Raw genomic sequence first — 18867 nt, 5'->3', positions numbered from 1 at the left:
TGGAGCTCAGTGTCGGGGTGTCTCAGTCCCCAGGGCACAGCTTCGAGGATGCCTCAGGAGCTGCGCTGTTAGCAAGTTGAAGACTTTCCAAGTTGCCTGGTTCCACGGGCTACGACGCCTTCCACGGGGCTTAGCTGTGCTGGAGTCGTGCAGTGGGGTCAGAGAGGTCTGGGAGTCGAGGTTGTGTCAGGCTCTGTGCTCGGGTTCCGGTGGGAACGGGGACAAAGCAAGCCGTCGAGTTGCTGAATGGTGCCTGGTTTCCCAGGGTGGTCACTCCTTGGCCACAAGGGAGATTCTTCAGTCTTCAGCTCAGGTGAATGTCGAAGGGTCCAGAGTTTCGTTTCAAGTCGATTCCAGGATTAATCTAAAGTCCTGGGGGTCAGCTCCTACCTTTATACAACTAAAGGGGGGTGGATTACTGTCTAGGTTCCTCCTACGGGTAGGACAGGAAGGGGGGTGGTTACACCCTCTTTCCTTTGTCCAGTTTCACGCCAGAGCTGGGGCTGGAGTGCCCCAGCACCGGTTTGAACTGGACTATGCATGGAGCACCTAGTGTGCCCCAGGCAGTGTCTCATTCTATTCAGCCCTCCCTGTCCCAATACACAAAGTCCTGTCTAGGGTGGTGCTCGCACCTCTCCAGGCAGGAAACCTATTTTCCAAACCTCCATGACTGGAAGGACTCCCAGCAGCAGGAGGTCAGACTTGTGTCTGTGGCAGCAGCGTCCATTTTGTGACGCTGGGGCTCTGGTTAACTTTAACCGGGATAGTCAGCACTAACATGCCTTCTCCCTCTAGAAGGGTGGAATGCTACCCCCGTTGCCAGAATTGGCGAGGGGGTAGTATTCCAAAGCTTATGACACTTTACACGACATGTTTAGATAAAGCCAAACCAAAGTTAGCAATCAACCGCGAGGATTGTAATTCACTTAAGAGTATATGGTATGGCGATATCATAGAACAGCTATAAGGACTTGGTTCCGTAAGCTGCAGACAGGCTCAGCTCATGCTAGAGCACCATCTCACACATACCCAAGCACTCTGCCTCCAGGATAGTTAAGGCCTGCCATAGGAGTGACTTATAGGTTACTGTGTGTCTATATATAAGGGTAGATATAGGAATACTATACCTAAGCAAGGGGTGATTACACAACCTTGCCCGAGCTGAGTGATCAGCCAGTTGTGTCAGTTCGAATGGCCAGCCAGGGGTGGCATAATACATGCTGCAGCCCCTGGTACGCCTTGGATGCACCTATGCCCTGGGAACCTATAGTACACTGTACAGGGGCTCATAAGGTGACCCAATTCCCAATTGGAGATGTACCTGAGGTACATGGAGTCCATTTTACAGAGAGAACAGATAGCCTGGGGTCCTGATTAGCAGGATCCCAGGCCAACTAAGTCGAAAACCAGCTAAACGCAAGGCAAAAAATCTGGGGTAACCATAGTCAGGTATCCACCTTCCTACACCATCCCACTCGGGGTGACAAACGCAAAAACAACAGTTGATGGACAGAATGCAGAACAATGTCATACATTCACCCCAGTACAGAGATCTGGGCCTAAATCCATGTTTTTTTTGTACACCACACCACCCCAGTTCAGACATGGCCATATGCAAATCAGCCTTGACCCTGTGCCTCATGGGAACAGTCAAGAACTGCCAAGCCATGTCTTTCCTGGACCGGAATCAAGCATCCTAGGACCGGTTTCTGGCTATCAGCCGTCATCAGCCAGGATAGCTTGACTCCAGTGGTGTGGAGAGCATGGGACTCACATCTGAGCATACCCATCCTACTCGGGGTGACAAATGCAAAAACAACAGTTGGCTTGGTGAGCAAAATAACGATGGATTAAACCCAGATCTGTGACTGGGGGTGGATGGTTTGCCATTGTGCAACATTCCATCCATCTCGTGTGTTTTACGGTTCTTTCAGAAGGCACAGGCCGGCAGACGAAGCTTGCAGTCAGTTTCAGCATGACTGCCTCCGTCACCCTGCTGAATTGAGTCTAACCTCCCATACACAGAAAATGGCTCTATGGTTTCCATTTGAATTATGAGTGTTATTTAATGAGAACACGCAGCACTGAAAGCTGCTGCTCGATGTTTGAAACAATTGGGAAACAGGCACCTGCAGAGATGGAGCAGTGGACTGAACCCATGTTAGTGACTCTGTGCCGGCCACCATTGCAAGAGACGCCTGCACACTAAGTACAGGCAGCAAGACTCGAGCACAGGTGACAGCTGAGGTCCGTGTTTTTCATGTTAGGGCCTCACAGCCTTTGACTGGACTCATGCTGGCGGCAAGCAGGATCCACGGGGCAGTGTGGGTGAAGACTGGCTACCACTGCTCTAAATATATTACATGAAGGCTTCAATTGTTCTGAGCTGCCTATAGCTCTAAGAACTGTGCAGTCAAGCATTGAAATATGTAAAACGTGTGTGAGTACTCATGTAAACTATGCATTAATGTCTATCTACCTACTTGTCGGGCGCTGCCATGAGCGTCCATTTACAGATGTCACTTCATCCTCATTGAAAAGTTGGCGCGCACATTTATAAACGTTCGATAATACCTGCTGCGAAAAAAAACCACACACACTTTGGAATGCGACTATGAAGACATGCAGGCTGACTCTGCTCAGCTCAATTTTTAGCTGCCTGTCATAGGCCCACTTTATTTCTGTGACATCTTAGCTTCTCAATGCTCAAATGGATGTACTTTTTGATATTTATATGTTTACCTCGTCTAAATGGCTTCATGTTCTGGTGTGAAAGAGTCACTCATAGCATTACATTCTCTCGTCTCCCAGCAGTGGGAGCAGGCCTTGTAAGCATGGCCTCAATGAAAATAGCATGAGCTGCTAAGTGCCAGAGTTGTATTGAAGTGTAATACATTTGCAGCAGGGATGGAGGTAGCAATGTGCTCATGGGGCATCACAAAATAGAGTAATCAGGTGTTGCAACATGAATGGAGCAGAGCACATCATACTTTCCTTTCTTTGAATCATGCGGGCCGGTATTTAAAAAATATTTGTGATAAAATTCGAGCATCAACATGTGCAGTGAATATATTATAAAATATGAAGGGATGAAGTAATAGCAGCGAAAAAGATGACGCGACGAATGCATGTGACACAAGTAATTTTTAATTTCACTAGAACGTGCTTTTGCAGTCTGACCTCTTCAAACTGAAGATATACTTGGCTATGATTTAATTTTAGTGGTTGTGCAATTATGTGAGTAAAGATCTCTCTCTCTCATGAAATGAAAATACAATGTGCTGCTTCCTCACGGGTATTTCCTATCAAGCAGCTTTACAAACTAAAGGCTCTGGGTTGAAAGCTGTGGTTTCACACTTTTCCAAGTTGTGCCATTTATATGTTTTTACAACCTTCAACTGTATGCAACTTGAACACATGCGGAGGCAACTAGTTTAAATATTTTATGTAGGATGGATAGGAGGATGAATGCAGGTGTTTTCAATTCTGTGGCCATGTTTGTTGATAGGATTCAGACTACTTTTGTAGGAAAGGCCTGCACTTTTTTGGTAAATTCAGGTGGTATGTAAGGAGCAGGCACAGTGACAAGATGGACATGGTTTGGGTGAGGGAGGTGGGCTGAGTAATTACCAGGAGCAATGAAATATGCCCCAGACTGTCAGAGTCTTGTACCCAGTCTTACCAGTTGAGGGACGAAAAAGGCACAGAATGCTCAGCCAGTTTTTGATATAGCACCTGATGTCACAAGCTGTTATCAATTAACAGCTCCAAGGAATCTGCTCGTACAAAACATAACCAGAGACCAGTGTGGCTACAGACACCTGGCTCCTATTACCTACTACCTATCAAATGAATATGGTCATAGGTGTGTATGTGTGTTTTTTTAATGTGTTTGATGTTATGGTTTGATATCACAATCATACAACTTATTTTTTTGCTGACTAGACACCTAATGCATTCAAAGACACACTAGTATTTACAAACCAAGGCACAACTGCAGACCACGAAAGCAACCAGCCTCTGTTTACTCTTGAGAAGCTTGGTTTCCTACCCATCTTCAAAAATAGATACATGCAACATTTTAATGCACTTTGCTTAATCTATATTCCTGCTTCTTTTCTGTTTCCGGCACTCTCCTGTGCTCTACTCGTCTTCTCTTTTTCACCTTTCTCCCACTCTCCTCCTTTCTTGCCCGTTTTCCCCACTTCTGCTACCCCCGCGATCCCTCCCCCCAGCACCACCAGCGCGACCAATCCCCTACTTTATGGCAGCCGCTGCGGGGACAGGCGAGCAAGATCACTGACTCTTGTCAAGGAAATTGCTCTCCCACCCTCGCAGCTCCACCATTGAGTGAGGCCTCCCCCAGCCCCTGCACTCTACAGTGTGAGTGTTCGAGGCACTCTTCCACCTGCAGGTTCACCTGCGCTTCATCCCTGGTGGTCCAGTGGACCCCTGTCTCCCACTTTCCGCTCCGTTTTCCACTCGTTTTACTCGTTGGTCACTAGTTTTTCATCATCTTTGCCAAATCTATATTCCTGCTTCCTTTCTGTTTTCTGCACTTTCCTGTGCTTTGCCAATCTTCTCTTTTTCACCTTTCTCCCTCTTTCCGCTCCATTTTTCCACTTGTTTTACTCTTTTTTTCACTTGCTGTTCACCATCTTTGCCTAATCTATATTCCTGCTTCGTTTCTGTTTTCTGCACTCTCCTGTGCTCTGCTTGTCTTCTCTTTTTCACCTTTCTCCCACTCTCCTCCTTTCTCGTCTGTTTTCCCCTGCTGCTGCTGCCACCGTGGACCCTCCCCCCAGCACGACCAGTGCGACCAATCCCCCTCCCCATTTCCATCTCCCAGCTGTCCAGCCCTCCCCGACCCCTACTTAAAGGTGGCCGCTATGCGGCCACGCCAAAGGCAAGCCCGTCTGCACTCGTCCGCGACCCGACAGTGCCAGGGACCCTGTACCTCCGTCCGCCAATGATACGACCCAGCAGCACTCCACAAACTCAACCCATGCCACAACAACAACTGCAAGCAAGCTTCACCATCTAACACCCATGGACCCTTCAGCTGTCACCTCTGCCAACAAACCTACAGCACCACCAGGAACATGAACCCAGCACAACCCGACCGTAAGAACACACCCAAACCGAAGACCATGCAATGCATCCTCCTCAATGTCCGATTCCTCCACAAACATGCCACTGAAATCTGGGACCTCCTCAACAGCACCACCCCGGACATAGCGTTCTTCACCGAAACCTGGACCAACACCACCTCGGAACTGGATATCAACATCGCCATTTCCCAAGGATACAAGATCTCCAGAAAGGACCGCCCCGCCCGCCCGGGAGGAGGAATCGTTATCATCCACAAATCCACCCTCTGCCTGAGCATACTCCCCGACGAGCCCACAGACTTGATGGAACATCTACAATTCAAAATACAGACCAGCCCTACCACCACCAACCAAGGAACCCTCATCTACTGACTTCCCGGACCCCGTGGACCGTTCACCAACTCCATCACGGACATCATGTCATCGCATCCACCAACTACATCCTGCTGACCTCAACTTCCACAACGACAACCAACTGGAACCCAACACCACGTCCCTCCTGGACAACCTCCACAACATTGGACTCCGCCAAATCTTGACCAAACCCATGCACTCAGCAGGACACACCATCGACCCCCTCTTCACAACAGAAAATTCCATCACCTTCAGCCACACCACCGAACTCACATGGGCTGACCACCTATGCGTCCACTTCACCTTCAGAACACCCACCATCCACAGACATCAGCACAGGCGACCAGCTCACCACCTCACTCAGCAACTCCACTCCAACCATCGCAGAAAACCACGACCCCAACACAGCAGCCCGAACCCTATACAGGTGGATCTCCTACAGCGCCAACAAGATAGCCCTCCTCAAGAAAAACAACAACACCCATGCCAAGAAAGCCAGATGGTTCACCACCGAACTTCGAGAGTCCAGGTGCACCTGCTGCCGCCTCGAAAAGTCCTGGAGGAACACCAAATCCACAGATTCTCACAACAACTTCAGATCCACTAACAACGCCCACCACTAACTCATCAGAAAAACGAGGAAAAAAGCGATTGAAGACAAAATCTCCACACACGCACACAACAGCAAAGAACTCTTCAACATCATCAAGGAGTTCGCCAACCTACCAGCAAGTCGACTGACAGCCCTCCATCACAAGGCCTCTGCGACAAACTCAGCACCTTCTTTCACCACAAAGTCAAGAACATCTACAACAACGTCAACAAAGACAAACATCACACACAACCCCCACCAACCACCCCGACACCCTGAAGCCAATGATTGACAGCCCTCACCACTGAAGACACACTTAAGACGATGAACGCAATCCACTCCGGGGCACCCACAGACTCCTGCCCTCACCACATCTTCAACAGAGTCGCTGACACCATCGCACCCATGCTCCGCCACACCATCAACTGCTCCCTGGCAACCGCCACGTTCCCCGACATCTGGAAACACGCTGAAGTAAACCCCCTCTTGAAGAAACCCTCGGCAGACATCACCGACCTCTAAAACTACAGACCCATCTCCCTGCTCCCATTCCCTGTGAAAGTTATTGAGAAAGCCATCAACTGCCAACTCGCCACATTTATCGATGAGCACAACATCCTCAACTCCTCCAAATCTGGCTTCAGGAAAAACCACAGCACAGAAACTGCCATCCTTGCCACAACAGATTAAATCAGCATCCTACTGGACAAAGGATAAACAGTAGGCCTCATCTTCCTCAACCTCTCAGCGGCATTGGTCACAGTCTCCCACCGCACCCTAATACGCAGACTTCACGACGCAGGGATCCAGAACAAGGTCCTCAACTGGGTCAGCTCCTTCCTCTCCGATAGAACGCAGCAGGTCAGACTCCCCCCTTTCCTATCGGACCCTACACCAACCACCTGCGGAGTCCCTCAGTAGTCCTCCCTCAGCCCTATACTCTTCAACGTCTACATGGCCCCGCCAGCCCCCATCGTCAGAACCTACGGACTCAACATAGTGTCATATGCAGACGATACCCAACTCATCCTCTCCCTATTCAACAAACCCAACACTGCCAGACGGATGTATGACGTTACAACGCAGGCTATTACAACGCCTGCCTTTACAACGCGGTTTTTACATCGCAGTCCATTACAACGCATAGCGCTTTGGGGTGCTGGATAGTGAATAGTTTAATTTACTATTCCAACTCCAGTCCCCGTGGACACTAGGGAAGGTTATTGGATAGTAAATTAACCTATTCCCTATCCTAGAGCGCCCCTCAGAGCAATGCGTTGTAATAGTTTGCATTGTAATGACCGTGTTGTAATGGTAGTGCGTTGTAAAAGTTTCGTTGTAAAGGTTGTTCACCCTGCCAGACACCACTTTCGAGAAGGCATGGAAGCCGTCGCAAAATGGATGAAACACAGCTGCCTACAACTAAACACCGACAACACAGAAGTACTCATCCTGGGCCCAAACCCCAATGCTTGGAATGACACCTGGTTGCCCCCCACCCTCGGAAACCGGCCCACCCCCACGGACCACGCACGCAACCTGGGAATCATCCTGGACTCCGAGCTCAAAATGGACCGCCAGATCAACTCTGTCTCATCTTCCTGCTTCCATACCCTCCACCTCCTACATAAGACCTTCAAATGGATACCCTTCGAACACAGAAAGACCCTCACTCACGTCCTGATCACCTGCAGACTCGACTACGGCAACGCACTCAACGCTGGAACAAACAAAAACCTCACTTGCAAGTTACAGAACATCCAGAACGCAGCCGCAGGCTGGTCCTCAACCTGCCAAGACACTGCCACATCGCCCGGCACCTGCACACACTCCACTGTCTCCCCCATCGAGGCAAGAGTCACCTTCAAGATTCTCATGCACACAAGGCCATCCACGACACTGGACCAGCATACCTAAACAGCCGACTCAAATTCCACGCACCCCAAAGGACCCCAGATCAGCCCAGCTCTTCTATGCCGTGGTCCCACGCACCAGAAAAAACAGATCAGAAGGCCGCTCCCTCTCCTTCCGCGCGGCCAGAGCCTGGAGCGCCCTTCCGCTCCACCTCAGACAGACAACATCACTCCCCATCTTCATAAGAAACCTCAAACTTGGCTCTTCGACGGTCCCCCTCCTTGTTGGCCTGGAACCTGCACCCTCCCACCCCCAGCGCCTTGAGACCCTTGCGGGTGAGTAGTTGCGCTTTAACAAACCCCTGATTGATTGATTGATTGAATTCATATTTAAAATTTGCATGAAGCAAATGGGCAGCCGGATTCATGTGCTGCATATTTTCAAGGTACACTTTGCAGTATTATGTTTTTATTTAAGGAAAAATGTCAGACTGGAGCTGCACTTTCTCCAGGTTTCGAACATGTATTATTGTGGGAGTCCAGCCTTTTTTCAAAAATGAAACATGCTCACCGACTAAAAGTTGCAGACCTTGTTGGGTTGGAAGGAGCTATGTTTTCACAAGGCTGTGTTGTGTGAGGAGAGTCTGGTGAAAAGGTAGGTGGTTTTATCACTCAGGTGAGTTTTTGTGATCTTGTGCCTCGCCCCATCAACCTCTTCCTACCCTTATGTTGAAGGTGATTTCCATTACAAATAGCACGGTATATACATTGTCAGAGTATTTGAATATTCATAAGTGTTGCTTCATATGTACTGGTTTGTGACATGTTAGACTGGGTGTTGCTCTCTGTGGATATGCATGTGGACGTATATGATGTTGGTAATGTCTGAGATCTTGGTCTTTGTTCCCTTGGGTGTATACAGGTGTCTCTGGGTGTATCATAGTGTCTTCAGAGCCATTGGGGTGCTATTTAGCTGTTTAGGGTGTGCGGTGTCAATGTTTTTACCTGGCTGGTGGGGGTGATTGTAGGTGTTTGTGGGGATTTGTAATGGTATCTTGAATGTTGTGAGCTGGCGCAGATTGAATGTTTGGCAATGTTTTGTCGACGTTTGGTTGTGTTGGGTAAGTTTTCAGAGAGGTAAGCGCATTGACAAAGTGCAAGAAATGAAATCTACATAGTCTTTTTTTGGCATACCAGCCACAGACCATAACAAGGCCGTGGTTTTCTTTCCACATATGGTTTTCACTTGCCCTTGTATGACTGGATGCTAGTCCGCCCTGTTTTACGTCTGGAGGTCCTAGGTTTTCTTTGGCGGGCAACTGCAATTGTAAAACGTTTTGTTTGAAGAGTTTGTTGGTCTTGTTTTCCTCTTGGGTATCGGACACTTTTCCTTTTCTTTTAATCACATTAGTGAGGTTCCAGAAAACAATTTGGAAACATATAAGAATGTTTCTGTGTTTGTGCTTTATTTTTTGAGTGATGCTTTGGAAGTAGTCTGATTTTTTGTGACTGTTCTGTTTGCAGTGTTTGTAGTCCTAAAACATTTTGCATTAGTATTCAGCACTAAAACATTTTGCATTAATATTCGTCTGCTGGTTGGTATTAAAATGTATACAAGAAAGGGTGACTGTGCACACCGGGTTAGTCCAATTCTGTTCCTCATGAAGTTTTATTCTTTCTTTAAACATTTAGCGTGCAGCCCGGCTCCGTGGTCCACCCAATTTCCACATGTATAGGAATGCAAAACGGGTTTGGAGCAAAGTGTCTCTCTCCAAAAGTCGAACGCACAGTTCAGTCCTTCAGAAATCAACCACAATTTATTCCATTTAAGCCAATTTTATTCCAACTTATTCCATATAATTTAAACAGTTCTTTTTCATCTTCTCACATGAGAGGCACTTCTGTACTTCAAAGTTTCTGATGCAGCAGATATGCCCATCCGGGCCTTTTTCTGTTGCACGAGACGTACATTCATAATCTTCAGTAATTAGTCTTTTACACCCAATGCATTTCGGGCTTTTTTAAGCCCTTCGTCAGGGGTTTCACTACAAATTTAAAATCATCAATGTTAGACTTTGTCTTCACACCTCCGTACATAGATACTATCAATTATTGCTTTAAACAGTGCATGCAATATTCTTAAAAACACCTTTTAGTCAACGTTTTCCCTCTAAACTGCACTGATGTTTACATATGCATTTCAAAACAGTTGCCCGAATAAGCTTTCACTAAGTAGCACAACCCGCCCTTGTTCTGCCTCTTCACTTATTATTTAAAAAAGGCATGATGACTGTTACCCATCAGTTAGTTCTCCACGCTGTTGACAGTTAATAGTAACCATTAAGCAGGACCCCATCGATTTTTTCCATACCTTAATTATCCGATTGTGCAAGCGCCTTCTTAACTTCGTCCCCCATTCCGCAAAGCCTCACTTTTAACTGACTTCCCGCTTATCAGTTCGTGTGGCGTAGCCACGCCTCACCTGATGAATCAATTATGTGAACCTCCACTCCCTCGTTCCTACGAATTCCATAACACACCGCTTTTGCTGCCTCGGAAGCTCTGGTTGCATTTAGCGCCTATGTTTTACAATGACACTGACTTGCATGATATTACAAAAACCTATTCAAACAACTCATGTAAGTACCCCGCCCACCCGCAGATGTCTATGCACATTGATTAAGGAGTATATCATTATATGGAATAAGTTGGAATAAAATTGGCTTAAATAGAATAAATTGTGGTTGATTTATGAAGGACTGAGCTGTGCGTTCAACTTTTGGAGAGAGACACTTTGCTCCAAACCCGTTTTGGTTTTAAGATGTACCATCTTGTAACCCCTGGTTTGTTTCATGCCGGTTAATATTTTTGCTTTCAGAAAAATGATTAGTGAGTGGGTCAGATTTCAGCATAAATTCAATTTATTTATTTATGTGATTTGTTGAGCGCGAACAATTGCCCAAGGGCGTCTCGGCGCTGTGAAGGAGGGCAGAATGAAAGGGAATATAAGTTACTGGTTAAAAAGCCATGTTTTTATTTTTTTCCTGAAAACAGTCAGAGTGGGAGCAGACCTAATGTCTGAATCAAGGAAGTTCCAGAGTTTTGCCGTCGAAACGTAAAAGCTGCGATCACCCCAGGCCACTGTTCTGGTGCGGGGAACCGTCATGGTGAGATTGTTCATTGATCGGAGTGATCGATTAGGAGCATGGAATTTGAAGTGATCGATGAGAAAACGTGGGCCTTGTTTGTGCGTGGCTTTGTAGGTGATACAGAGCGCCTTAAACTTTATCCTATTTTTGACTGAGAGCCAATGGTATTTTTTTATTGTGTCAGCAATAGGTTTGAATTTAGGGGTGTTCGAAAGCAGTCTGGCCGCGGCGTTCTGTATATACTGCAGTTTTTTTATGACCTTTTCTTGGGCATTGACCAAGAGTCCGTTACAGTAGTCCACTGAGGACATGATGAATGAGGTGACCAGTGTTTTCTATGGATACTGTCCGTGCACTGCGTTGTTTTGTTGATGATTTTTAAGGCGTATACCGTGATCATGAGGAATACTCCCTGCTCTGGAGTATATGACAATAACTCTAGACCGCACTGACACAAACTGTGTCAGTGTCTCCTATGGCACTGGTGGGTAATTGCTGGAAACACCAGCTGATTCTTGTAGAATAAAGTTTTCAAACAAAGGTTGTCAATACGCTTCTCGATTTTGCAAGTATTTTATTCATACTTATGGCATCAGTTCAATGCAATTACTCAATTGTATTTTATAGTTATCCATCGAGTATCAAAACTATTCGACTGATTGAATTTTCATATATCCAACACAATTATGTCTTCCAATGCATTTCGGCCGACTGGCCTTCATCGGGGAAGTCTGTGAAACAAATGATGTAACCATCACTATTTCGTGCAACATTAAATGATTAACGTGTTACAATTATCAACTCTATGCGGTATAACATCGGTGCGTTAAATGAACATCAACAAGTTAAATAAAAACAAGTTAAATAAAAAATCACTTGTGCAATCACCAACATTGTTTTTCCAACTCCTAATACTATCCTTCACTTTGTATGCCATAATGTGTCATACGTCCAACCTTATCTGGTATCTATAGTTATGGTATTAAAGATACAAGAATTATCTAAACCATACGAAAAGTTACGCGCTGGTTTCAAAAGGTTGCTGCGCTCCGCTTTGGCTGCTTACCGAATATTATTTTCGTAACGTCTTATGGCGCTGAGGTGTGTTTCTCCTTTGGTTCGAAAGAAGTTCGCGTCTGACGTATGGGGGGTGTGTTTTAAAACGTTAGCTACGCGCGTGATCTCTTAAAGGAGCCGAATGCTCAGAATGTAAATGTTCACAATCGAGTTGTGAATAAAGCTTTATAAACATACGAGTGTGAACAACAATGAGTATACGGTGAATGATGGCAAGCAAAATACATGTCAATTGCAAAAACAACCTAATTAATAATGGATAAATCATAACTGAATACAGACACATTTAAAATCGTGCATATACAATGGTCTCACAGCACAATATCAGGTATTATATATGATGTAAAGTAGCATGTGGTCATAAGTAGCAGCTGAATTCTGTCCGTTCATTAATCCCATTAGGACTTAATGTTTGTAAATAATATATCCAGTGGTTCTCACGTTTCAGGAGAGTTTTTTTATTGTCTCTTTCTTCACTTCTTTCCACAACTTCTAGGATGCATGCCTTGATGTGATTGATTTGATGATTGTGTTCAATAAAATGGGTTGCTACTGCTGATTTCAAAACTTTCATTCTAATGTTACTTTTATGCTCTGTGAGCCTTATCTTGAATTTCCGTTCTGTCTGTCCGATGTATGCTTTCCCGCAAGGGCACTTCATCATATATATAATGTTTTTGGTGTCACAGGTTGCAGTAACGTGTAATTTGATTTTGTTTCCTCTCATCGGATGCGTTATGGTATTGCCTTCCATTATATTATGGCAGTTGCTGCAATTTTTACATGGAATAGTGCCTTTGTATTTGATATTCGGTTTGTACACTGTGGTATGTTTGATAATTTCTCCTAGATTTTTTGCTCTAGTGTATGCGAATAGTGGTTCATCAGCAAAAATGTTATTGAAGTCTGGTTCTGTCTGTAATATTCGCCAATGTTTTTTGATAGTTTTTTTGAATATTGGACTCGCTGTGGAGAATTTGCTGACACATGTTATTTTATTTTTATTTTTTGTTGTGGATGTTGAAAGTAAAGTCTCTCTGTCTTTCAGTTGAGCTCTCTCCGGGGCTGAGTTTAACACCGTATCTGGATATCCTCTTTTTTAAAAATTTTGTAGCATGATTTGTGATTGCGTCAATGCTTCCTCTGGGTCTGAGACGATTCGCTTTACATGCAAGAGTTGTGAGTATGGCAAGTGTTGTTTAAGTGGAGATGGATGGAAGCTCTAGTATGTTAACAAATTGTTCCGATCTGTTGATTTTGTATAGAGTGTAGTCTCTATTTTGTTACCTGTTCTTTTGATGACTGTTACATCCAAATAGTTAATTCTGCTGTCATGAGTCTCATAGGTGAATTGTATTCGTTGGTCTACTTCATTTAGTTGTTGAATGTTGAAGATTAAGTTTTCCTTTGTACCGCTCCATAGTATAAAAATGTCGTTGATAAATCTCAGGTATAAGCGTAGATTTTGTTTCCATTGGTCTTTCTGTAGAATGTGGGTGTTTTCATATTTATGCATGAAAATATTTGCATATGAAGGCGCTGCTGGATTCCCCATCGATGTACCTGATTTTTGGAGATACCATTGATTTTCCCATCTGAAATAACTGTGCATCAGTGTAAAGTTTAGTAGCTCCAATAAAAACACTTTCATGGGTTCTTCATAATCCATGTGAAGCAATGCTTCTTCTGTAGCTTCTATTCCCATGTTATGCGGTATTGAAGTATAGAGTGCTTGGACATCTATAGTGCACATGATAATTTCTTCATCTGTGTCAAGGTTTGCTTTATTCAATTTAGTCAAGAAATCTGTGGTATCTTTAACATAGGAATCCATTGTGACAACATAAGGTTGAAGATATTTATCGATGAGTGTTCCCACCGGTTCGTGAATACTCTCACAAGTGGAAACGATCGGACGGCATGGAGGTTTGAATGGGTCTTTGTGAATTTTTGGGGTAAGGTAAAACACTGGTACCTTAGGATGGTCTGTTATTAGATATTTCTTTATTTTGTCATCTATGCATCCTCTTGACATAGCATCTTGTATGATGGTTTGGAGTGTCATTTGAATTTCTTTAGTGGGATTAGAATTTAGTTCCATGTAGGTATTTTCATCCTCGAGGTGCAATAAGGCTTTTGAGTTGTAGTAATCTTAGTTCATAACAACAAGAGCTCCACCTTTATCCACTTTTTGACAAATGATGCTTTGGTTATTAGCTATAGCTTGAAGAATGGCATATTCTTTTTGTGTGAGATTTTTGATTTTTGTTCTTCTCCGGTAGTTGATTTTGTTTAAATCCTGTTTTACCATTTGTTCGAATAGATCTAATGTTTTATGGCTGATGGGAGCAATGTATGTGCTAGTAGTAGTGAGACCTTTGAGAGAATCTTCTTTTCGATCTTGGTGTTCCGCTACAACATTAGTGAAAAAATGGCGTAGTCTCAATTTCCTCATGAGTTTGAAAAGGCTAATGTTTAATTCCAAATTGTTAGTGTGTGCTGTGGGCACAAACAATGTCCCTTTTTGAAGGATTTTGGTTTGTAGTTTGGTGAGTTTGATGTTAGAGATATTGATGACCAAATTATCTAACGATTCTTCTTTCTGTCCTTCCTCGTGGCTGCATTCCGAGTTTGTGGGGGGTCCTTCTCCTTCTCTTGTGCGTGGCTTCCTTCTTGACCTCCTGGGTCGTCCCCTGCGTTTGGGCCTACCTCTAAAAAAGGTTGAGGTGCTTTATCTGAACTTGTGGACGGTTTTTGTGCCATAGGTGTCCTCCTAGATGTTTCTAATGTGGCATCTGTATCCGAGGATGATGTGTCCGTTTGTTGTGTGTATTGGCGATTTTGTTTTCTTCTTGCGTATACTTCTGCCCAATTATAAACTTCGCCAAGTTTATAATCGATGGTGTCTCGACGGTATTTGCGGACCAGTGTTTTACCAGAATTGGGAGGGAGGAAAGGAAGGATCTTTTTAATTGCTTTCAGTTTAAAAAATGATGAGGAAGCAATGGAATTAACGTGGGATGAAAAAGTGAGTTTGTTGTCTAAGAGAACTCCTAGATTTTGAACCTTGTTAGATGGGAGGGGGGGGGGACTTGGTTCCTGGGCCACCATGTATCAGATCAAGTGGGAGTGAGCTTGCCAAAGGTCATGACCTCAGTTTTATTGGAGTTTAATTTGAGGCAGTTTTCCAACATCCAATTACTGATGGCCATCATACCTGGCTGAAAGTTGGCTGCTATTTTCTCTCCATTCTCCTTGATGGTAAGAACTAACTGGGTGTCATCAGCATAAGATGTTAGGGTCATCCCCCAATCTTTAAATAGCCTTGCCAAATCAGTGACACAGATATTAAATAGGGTTGGACTGAGGGATGAGCCTTGAGGGACACCACAGGGTAGGGCCAGTTGTTCTGATAGGAAAGTGTCTAGCTGGACTGTCTGGACAATCAGATTTGGGTTCCCTTTGCCCTCTAGATTGTTATAGCCTCTTGTTTCCCAGTGTTTTGTTTTGTCATTTGACCATTTGGCATTTGTTCATTGGGACGGTGCTGTTCCCTGGTTTGTCTGTTAGCCATTTATAAACTGCAGGTATGATTTACAGTTTCATGGATAGGGTGCTCTGTCACAAACATGTATGTTCCTGCCCATCTCAGCCTTTTCAAACTGTTGGCAGCTTACATTCATAGGCAGCAGCACAGTGCCTGTGCACTGGTTGGGGATGGGGAAGTATAGGCTCTTTAGCTTTACACAGCTATTGGTTGCTGAAGTCCTCCTTACAGTGGTGTAAGCCCCAGAGACAGTGCTTCATGTGACCTCGGCAAATCATGGATTTTGCTCGGGTCACACGCACACCCTGCCTCCTGTACTACAAGGCAAATATTGTACTGTTCTTCCTTGCTACTTGAGTGAAAGTGTATAGCCTTTGCATGCACCAACTAGTTACCGGTTCCATAGCATTAGACATTCAATGGAGGGCCGTTACATCTGGCGCAGTGCCAGGCATCATTACCAAGGAACGCCCCACCCCACATCTTTTGATTCCTCCACACGCTATCTTTTGATAGTGTCCCAAAGTAATGCACCATATGTCTTCTTTTATTTCAGTTAGTTCTTACAATCGAAGGTGCCTAATAAAGGTACAGCCCCACATACCTCAACAACCACATAACCTCCCACACACTTATCAGAAAGTTCCACCCTGCCACACTCCTACTCGCATGCACACCTGCATATACATAAGCAGATCTGGCAGTCATGCCTTCTAACTCCCTTCTAAAGCCTGGAATGATCTGGCGCTGCACATCACAGCCACCTCTTGAGTTCTTGAATTCCATAACAAACTGAAAACCTGACTCTTCACCGAGCCCCTACTCTGGCCAAAAAATTTCCTGCTTCAGCACCGGGATACCTTCCGGAATAACATCACATAACATGGATTTCTGATATCCTGCATAGGCATCTGACTTTGTGCCTCTTGCTACATGACTTGTTTAGTGAACCTGACGCAAGCATTGGTCTCTTGGTATCGTGCTGTAAGGGAGATTGTCAGAGGGGTGTTAGTCCAGCAGGAAGGGTCCTGTTTTGTGACTATCTTTTGATCTCAGCTTGGATAAACAACGAGCTTAGCCTTGCATGACTTTGCGGACAGTGCAGAGTAAATGGAACTGCTCTACTCTGCTTAATAAATAACTTATCAGAAAAGGATACGGAGAAGCATACTGTGTTGACTGACAAGTGGGTGGATATTAACCAGTGGAAAGTCAGTCACGTTTGATGTGGGGGTGAGAGATGGTGACCAATGTCTTTTTGGAAGTGATTTTATTGCCCTTGGTTTAGCACTACATGGTTTCACTAACACCAACTGTGTTTTGCATGAGAGTTTCTGGAGGGATGCTCTGCCTCTGAAAATGCTACTTACAATCCAACTCTGCATAGTAAGGGGGCGAGTATCAAATAAATGGATGAGTGCGATTTGGGGATGTGTGACTAGTAGTATTTAATCATTAAAATATGTTTTTTGCACACAAGGTGTAAACCGTACTCATGAGAACACTTTTATGGTGTCTGTGATGAAGGTGAAGAAGATGAACAATCACGTCACGTTGGAAAGAAACATCATTCAGGTAAGTCGGTGACTAGAAGTTATACCAAATCTGTGGACCTCCTGGGAAGCATCTTGGTATACGCTCTAGGAATCCGGATCTAGTTTTTACTCCTTCAACAAGAGGAGCATAGGGTCAGGTTATAGACATACTCTTTTTTCCCTCCAAGGTGGACCTGGAACTTCAACAATAGTCAACTACACGTTTAGCTTTGGGACAGCTTGTAGGTTTATGGCAGCTTGTCTTGAGCTAATGTCATAACTGAGGTGTTTTTGCTGCCGGCAGAGCCACAGCACCACTTTGTACAGTAGGTTCAAGGCAACCTGCCTCTCGTTTTGTATCTGCTTGCTCTGCTATGAATGTACAGTACAGGGACAGGTGGTAGGCACACTCTCTCTCTTTTTCCCCTTCTAGGTAGACCAGCACTTCGACAACAATCAACAACACATGTTTAGACTAGGGACAGCTTGTAGGTACATGCTTTGCAGCTTGCCTTGAGCTAATGCCCTCACTGAGGAGTTTTTGCTGCCGGCAGAGCCACAGCACCACTTTGTACAGTTGGTTCAAGGCAACCTGCCTCTCGTTTTGTGTGTCTCTTGGCTCTGCCAAGTATGTTTAGAACAGGGACAGGTTGTAGGCACACTCTCTTTTTCCCCTTCTAGGTGGACCAGGCACTTGTACAACCATCAACGACATATCATTAGACTAGGGAAAGTTTGTAGGTACATGCTTTGCAGCTTGCCTTGAGCTAATGCCCTCACTGAGGAGTTTTTGCTGCCGGCAGAGCCACAGCACCACTTTGTACAGTTGGTTCAAGGCAACCTGCCTCTCATTTTGTGTGTCTCTTGGCTCTGCCAAGTATGTTTAGAACAGGGACAGGTTGTAGGCACACTCTCTTTTTCCCCTTCTAGGTGGACCAGGCACTTGTACAACCATCTACGACATATCATTAGACTAGGGAAAGTTTGTAGGTACATGCTTTGCAGCTTACCTTGAGCTAATGCCCTCACTGAGGTGGGTTTGCGGCCAGCAGAGCCACAGCACCACTTTGTACAGTTGGTTCAAGGTAACCTGCCTCTCGTTTTGTATCTCCTTGCTCTGCCATGAATGTACAGTACAGTAACAGGTGGTAGGCACACTCCCTTTTTCCCCTTCTAGGTGGACCAGAACTTCAAATACTGTCAACTACACAGGTTACGCCTAGGGACAGCTTGTAGGTACATACTTCGCAGCTTGCCTTGAGCTAATGCCCTCACTGAGGTGCGTTTGCAGACAGCAGAGCCACAGAACCACGTTGTACAGTTGGTTCAAGGAAACCTCGCTATTGTCTTGTGTCTCCTGGCTCTGCCAAGAATTTTTTTTTAACATTTATTTATTGCCATTTTACATTGGGTGCCATTTTAGATATGGTGTCTAAGGCAGCCGACAAATCGAGCAGGATTAGGATGGCGGACTTCCTGGCATCCAGAGAGAGCCTGATGTTGTCGGCAATCTCGACCAGAGCCGTTTCCGAGCTGTGATGGGATCGGAAGCCTGACTGTGACGGGTCAAGGATTTTATTGTTTTCTATATGATTTGATAATTGCTTATTGATCATTGACTCCATTACTTTCCAAAAAAGGGGGGGCAG

The 18867-nt window shown here is 45.0% G+C and overlaps 1 protein-coding gene across 1 annotated transcript in view; it reads left to right on the top strand.

The window, feature by feature from the left end:
• LOC144806139 (uncharacterized) overlaps positions 1-18867 on the top strand; it is a 355769-nt gene that overhangs the window by 334022 nt on the left and 2880 nt on the right. The window contains 1 exon segment of the mRNA XM_078672571.1: positions 17164-17258. Within this exon segment, the coding sequence (XP_078528697.1) occupies positions 17164-17258 (95 nt within the window).

This window comes from Lissotriton helveticus (genome assembly GCF_964261635.1).
Source record: "Lissotriton helveticus chromosome 1_1 unlocalized genomic scaffold, aLisHel1.1 SUPER_1_unloc_5, whole genome shotgun sequence".
Taxonomy (NCBI): domain Eukaryota; kingdom Metazoa; phylum Chordata; class Amphibia; order Caudata; family Salamandridae; genus Lissotriton; species Lissotriton helveticus.
Note: the sequence above shows the minus strand (reverse complement) of the source record. Positions and strands in the feature narration are given on the sequence as shown.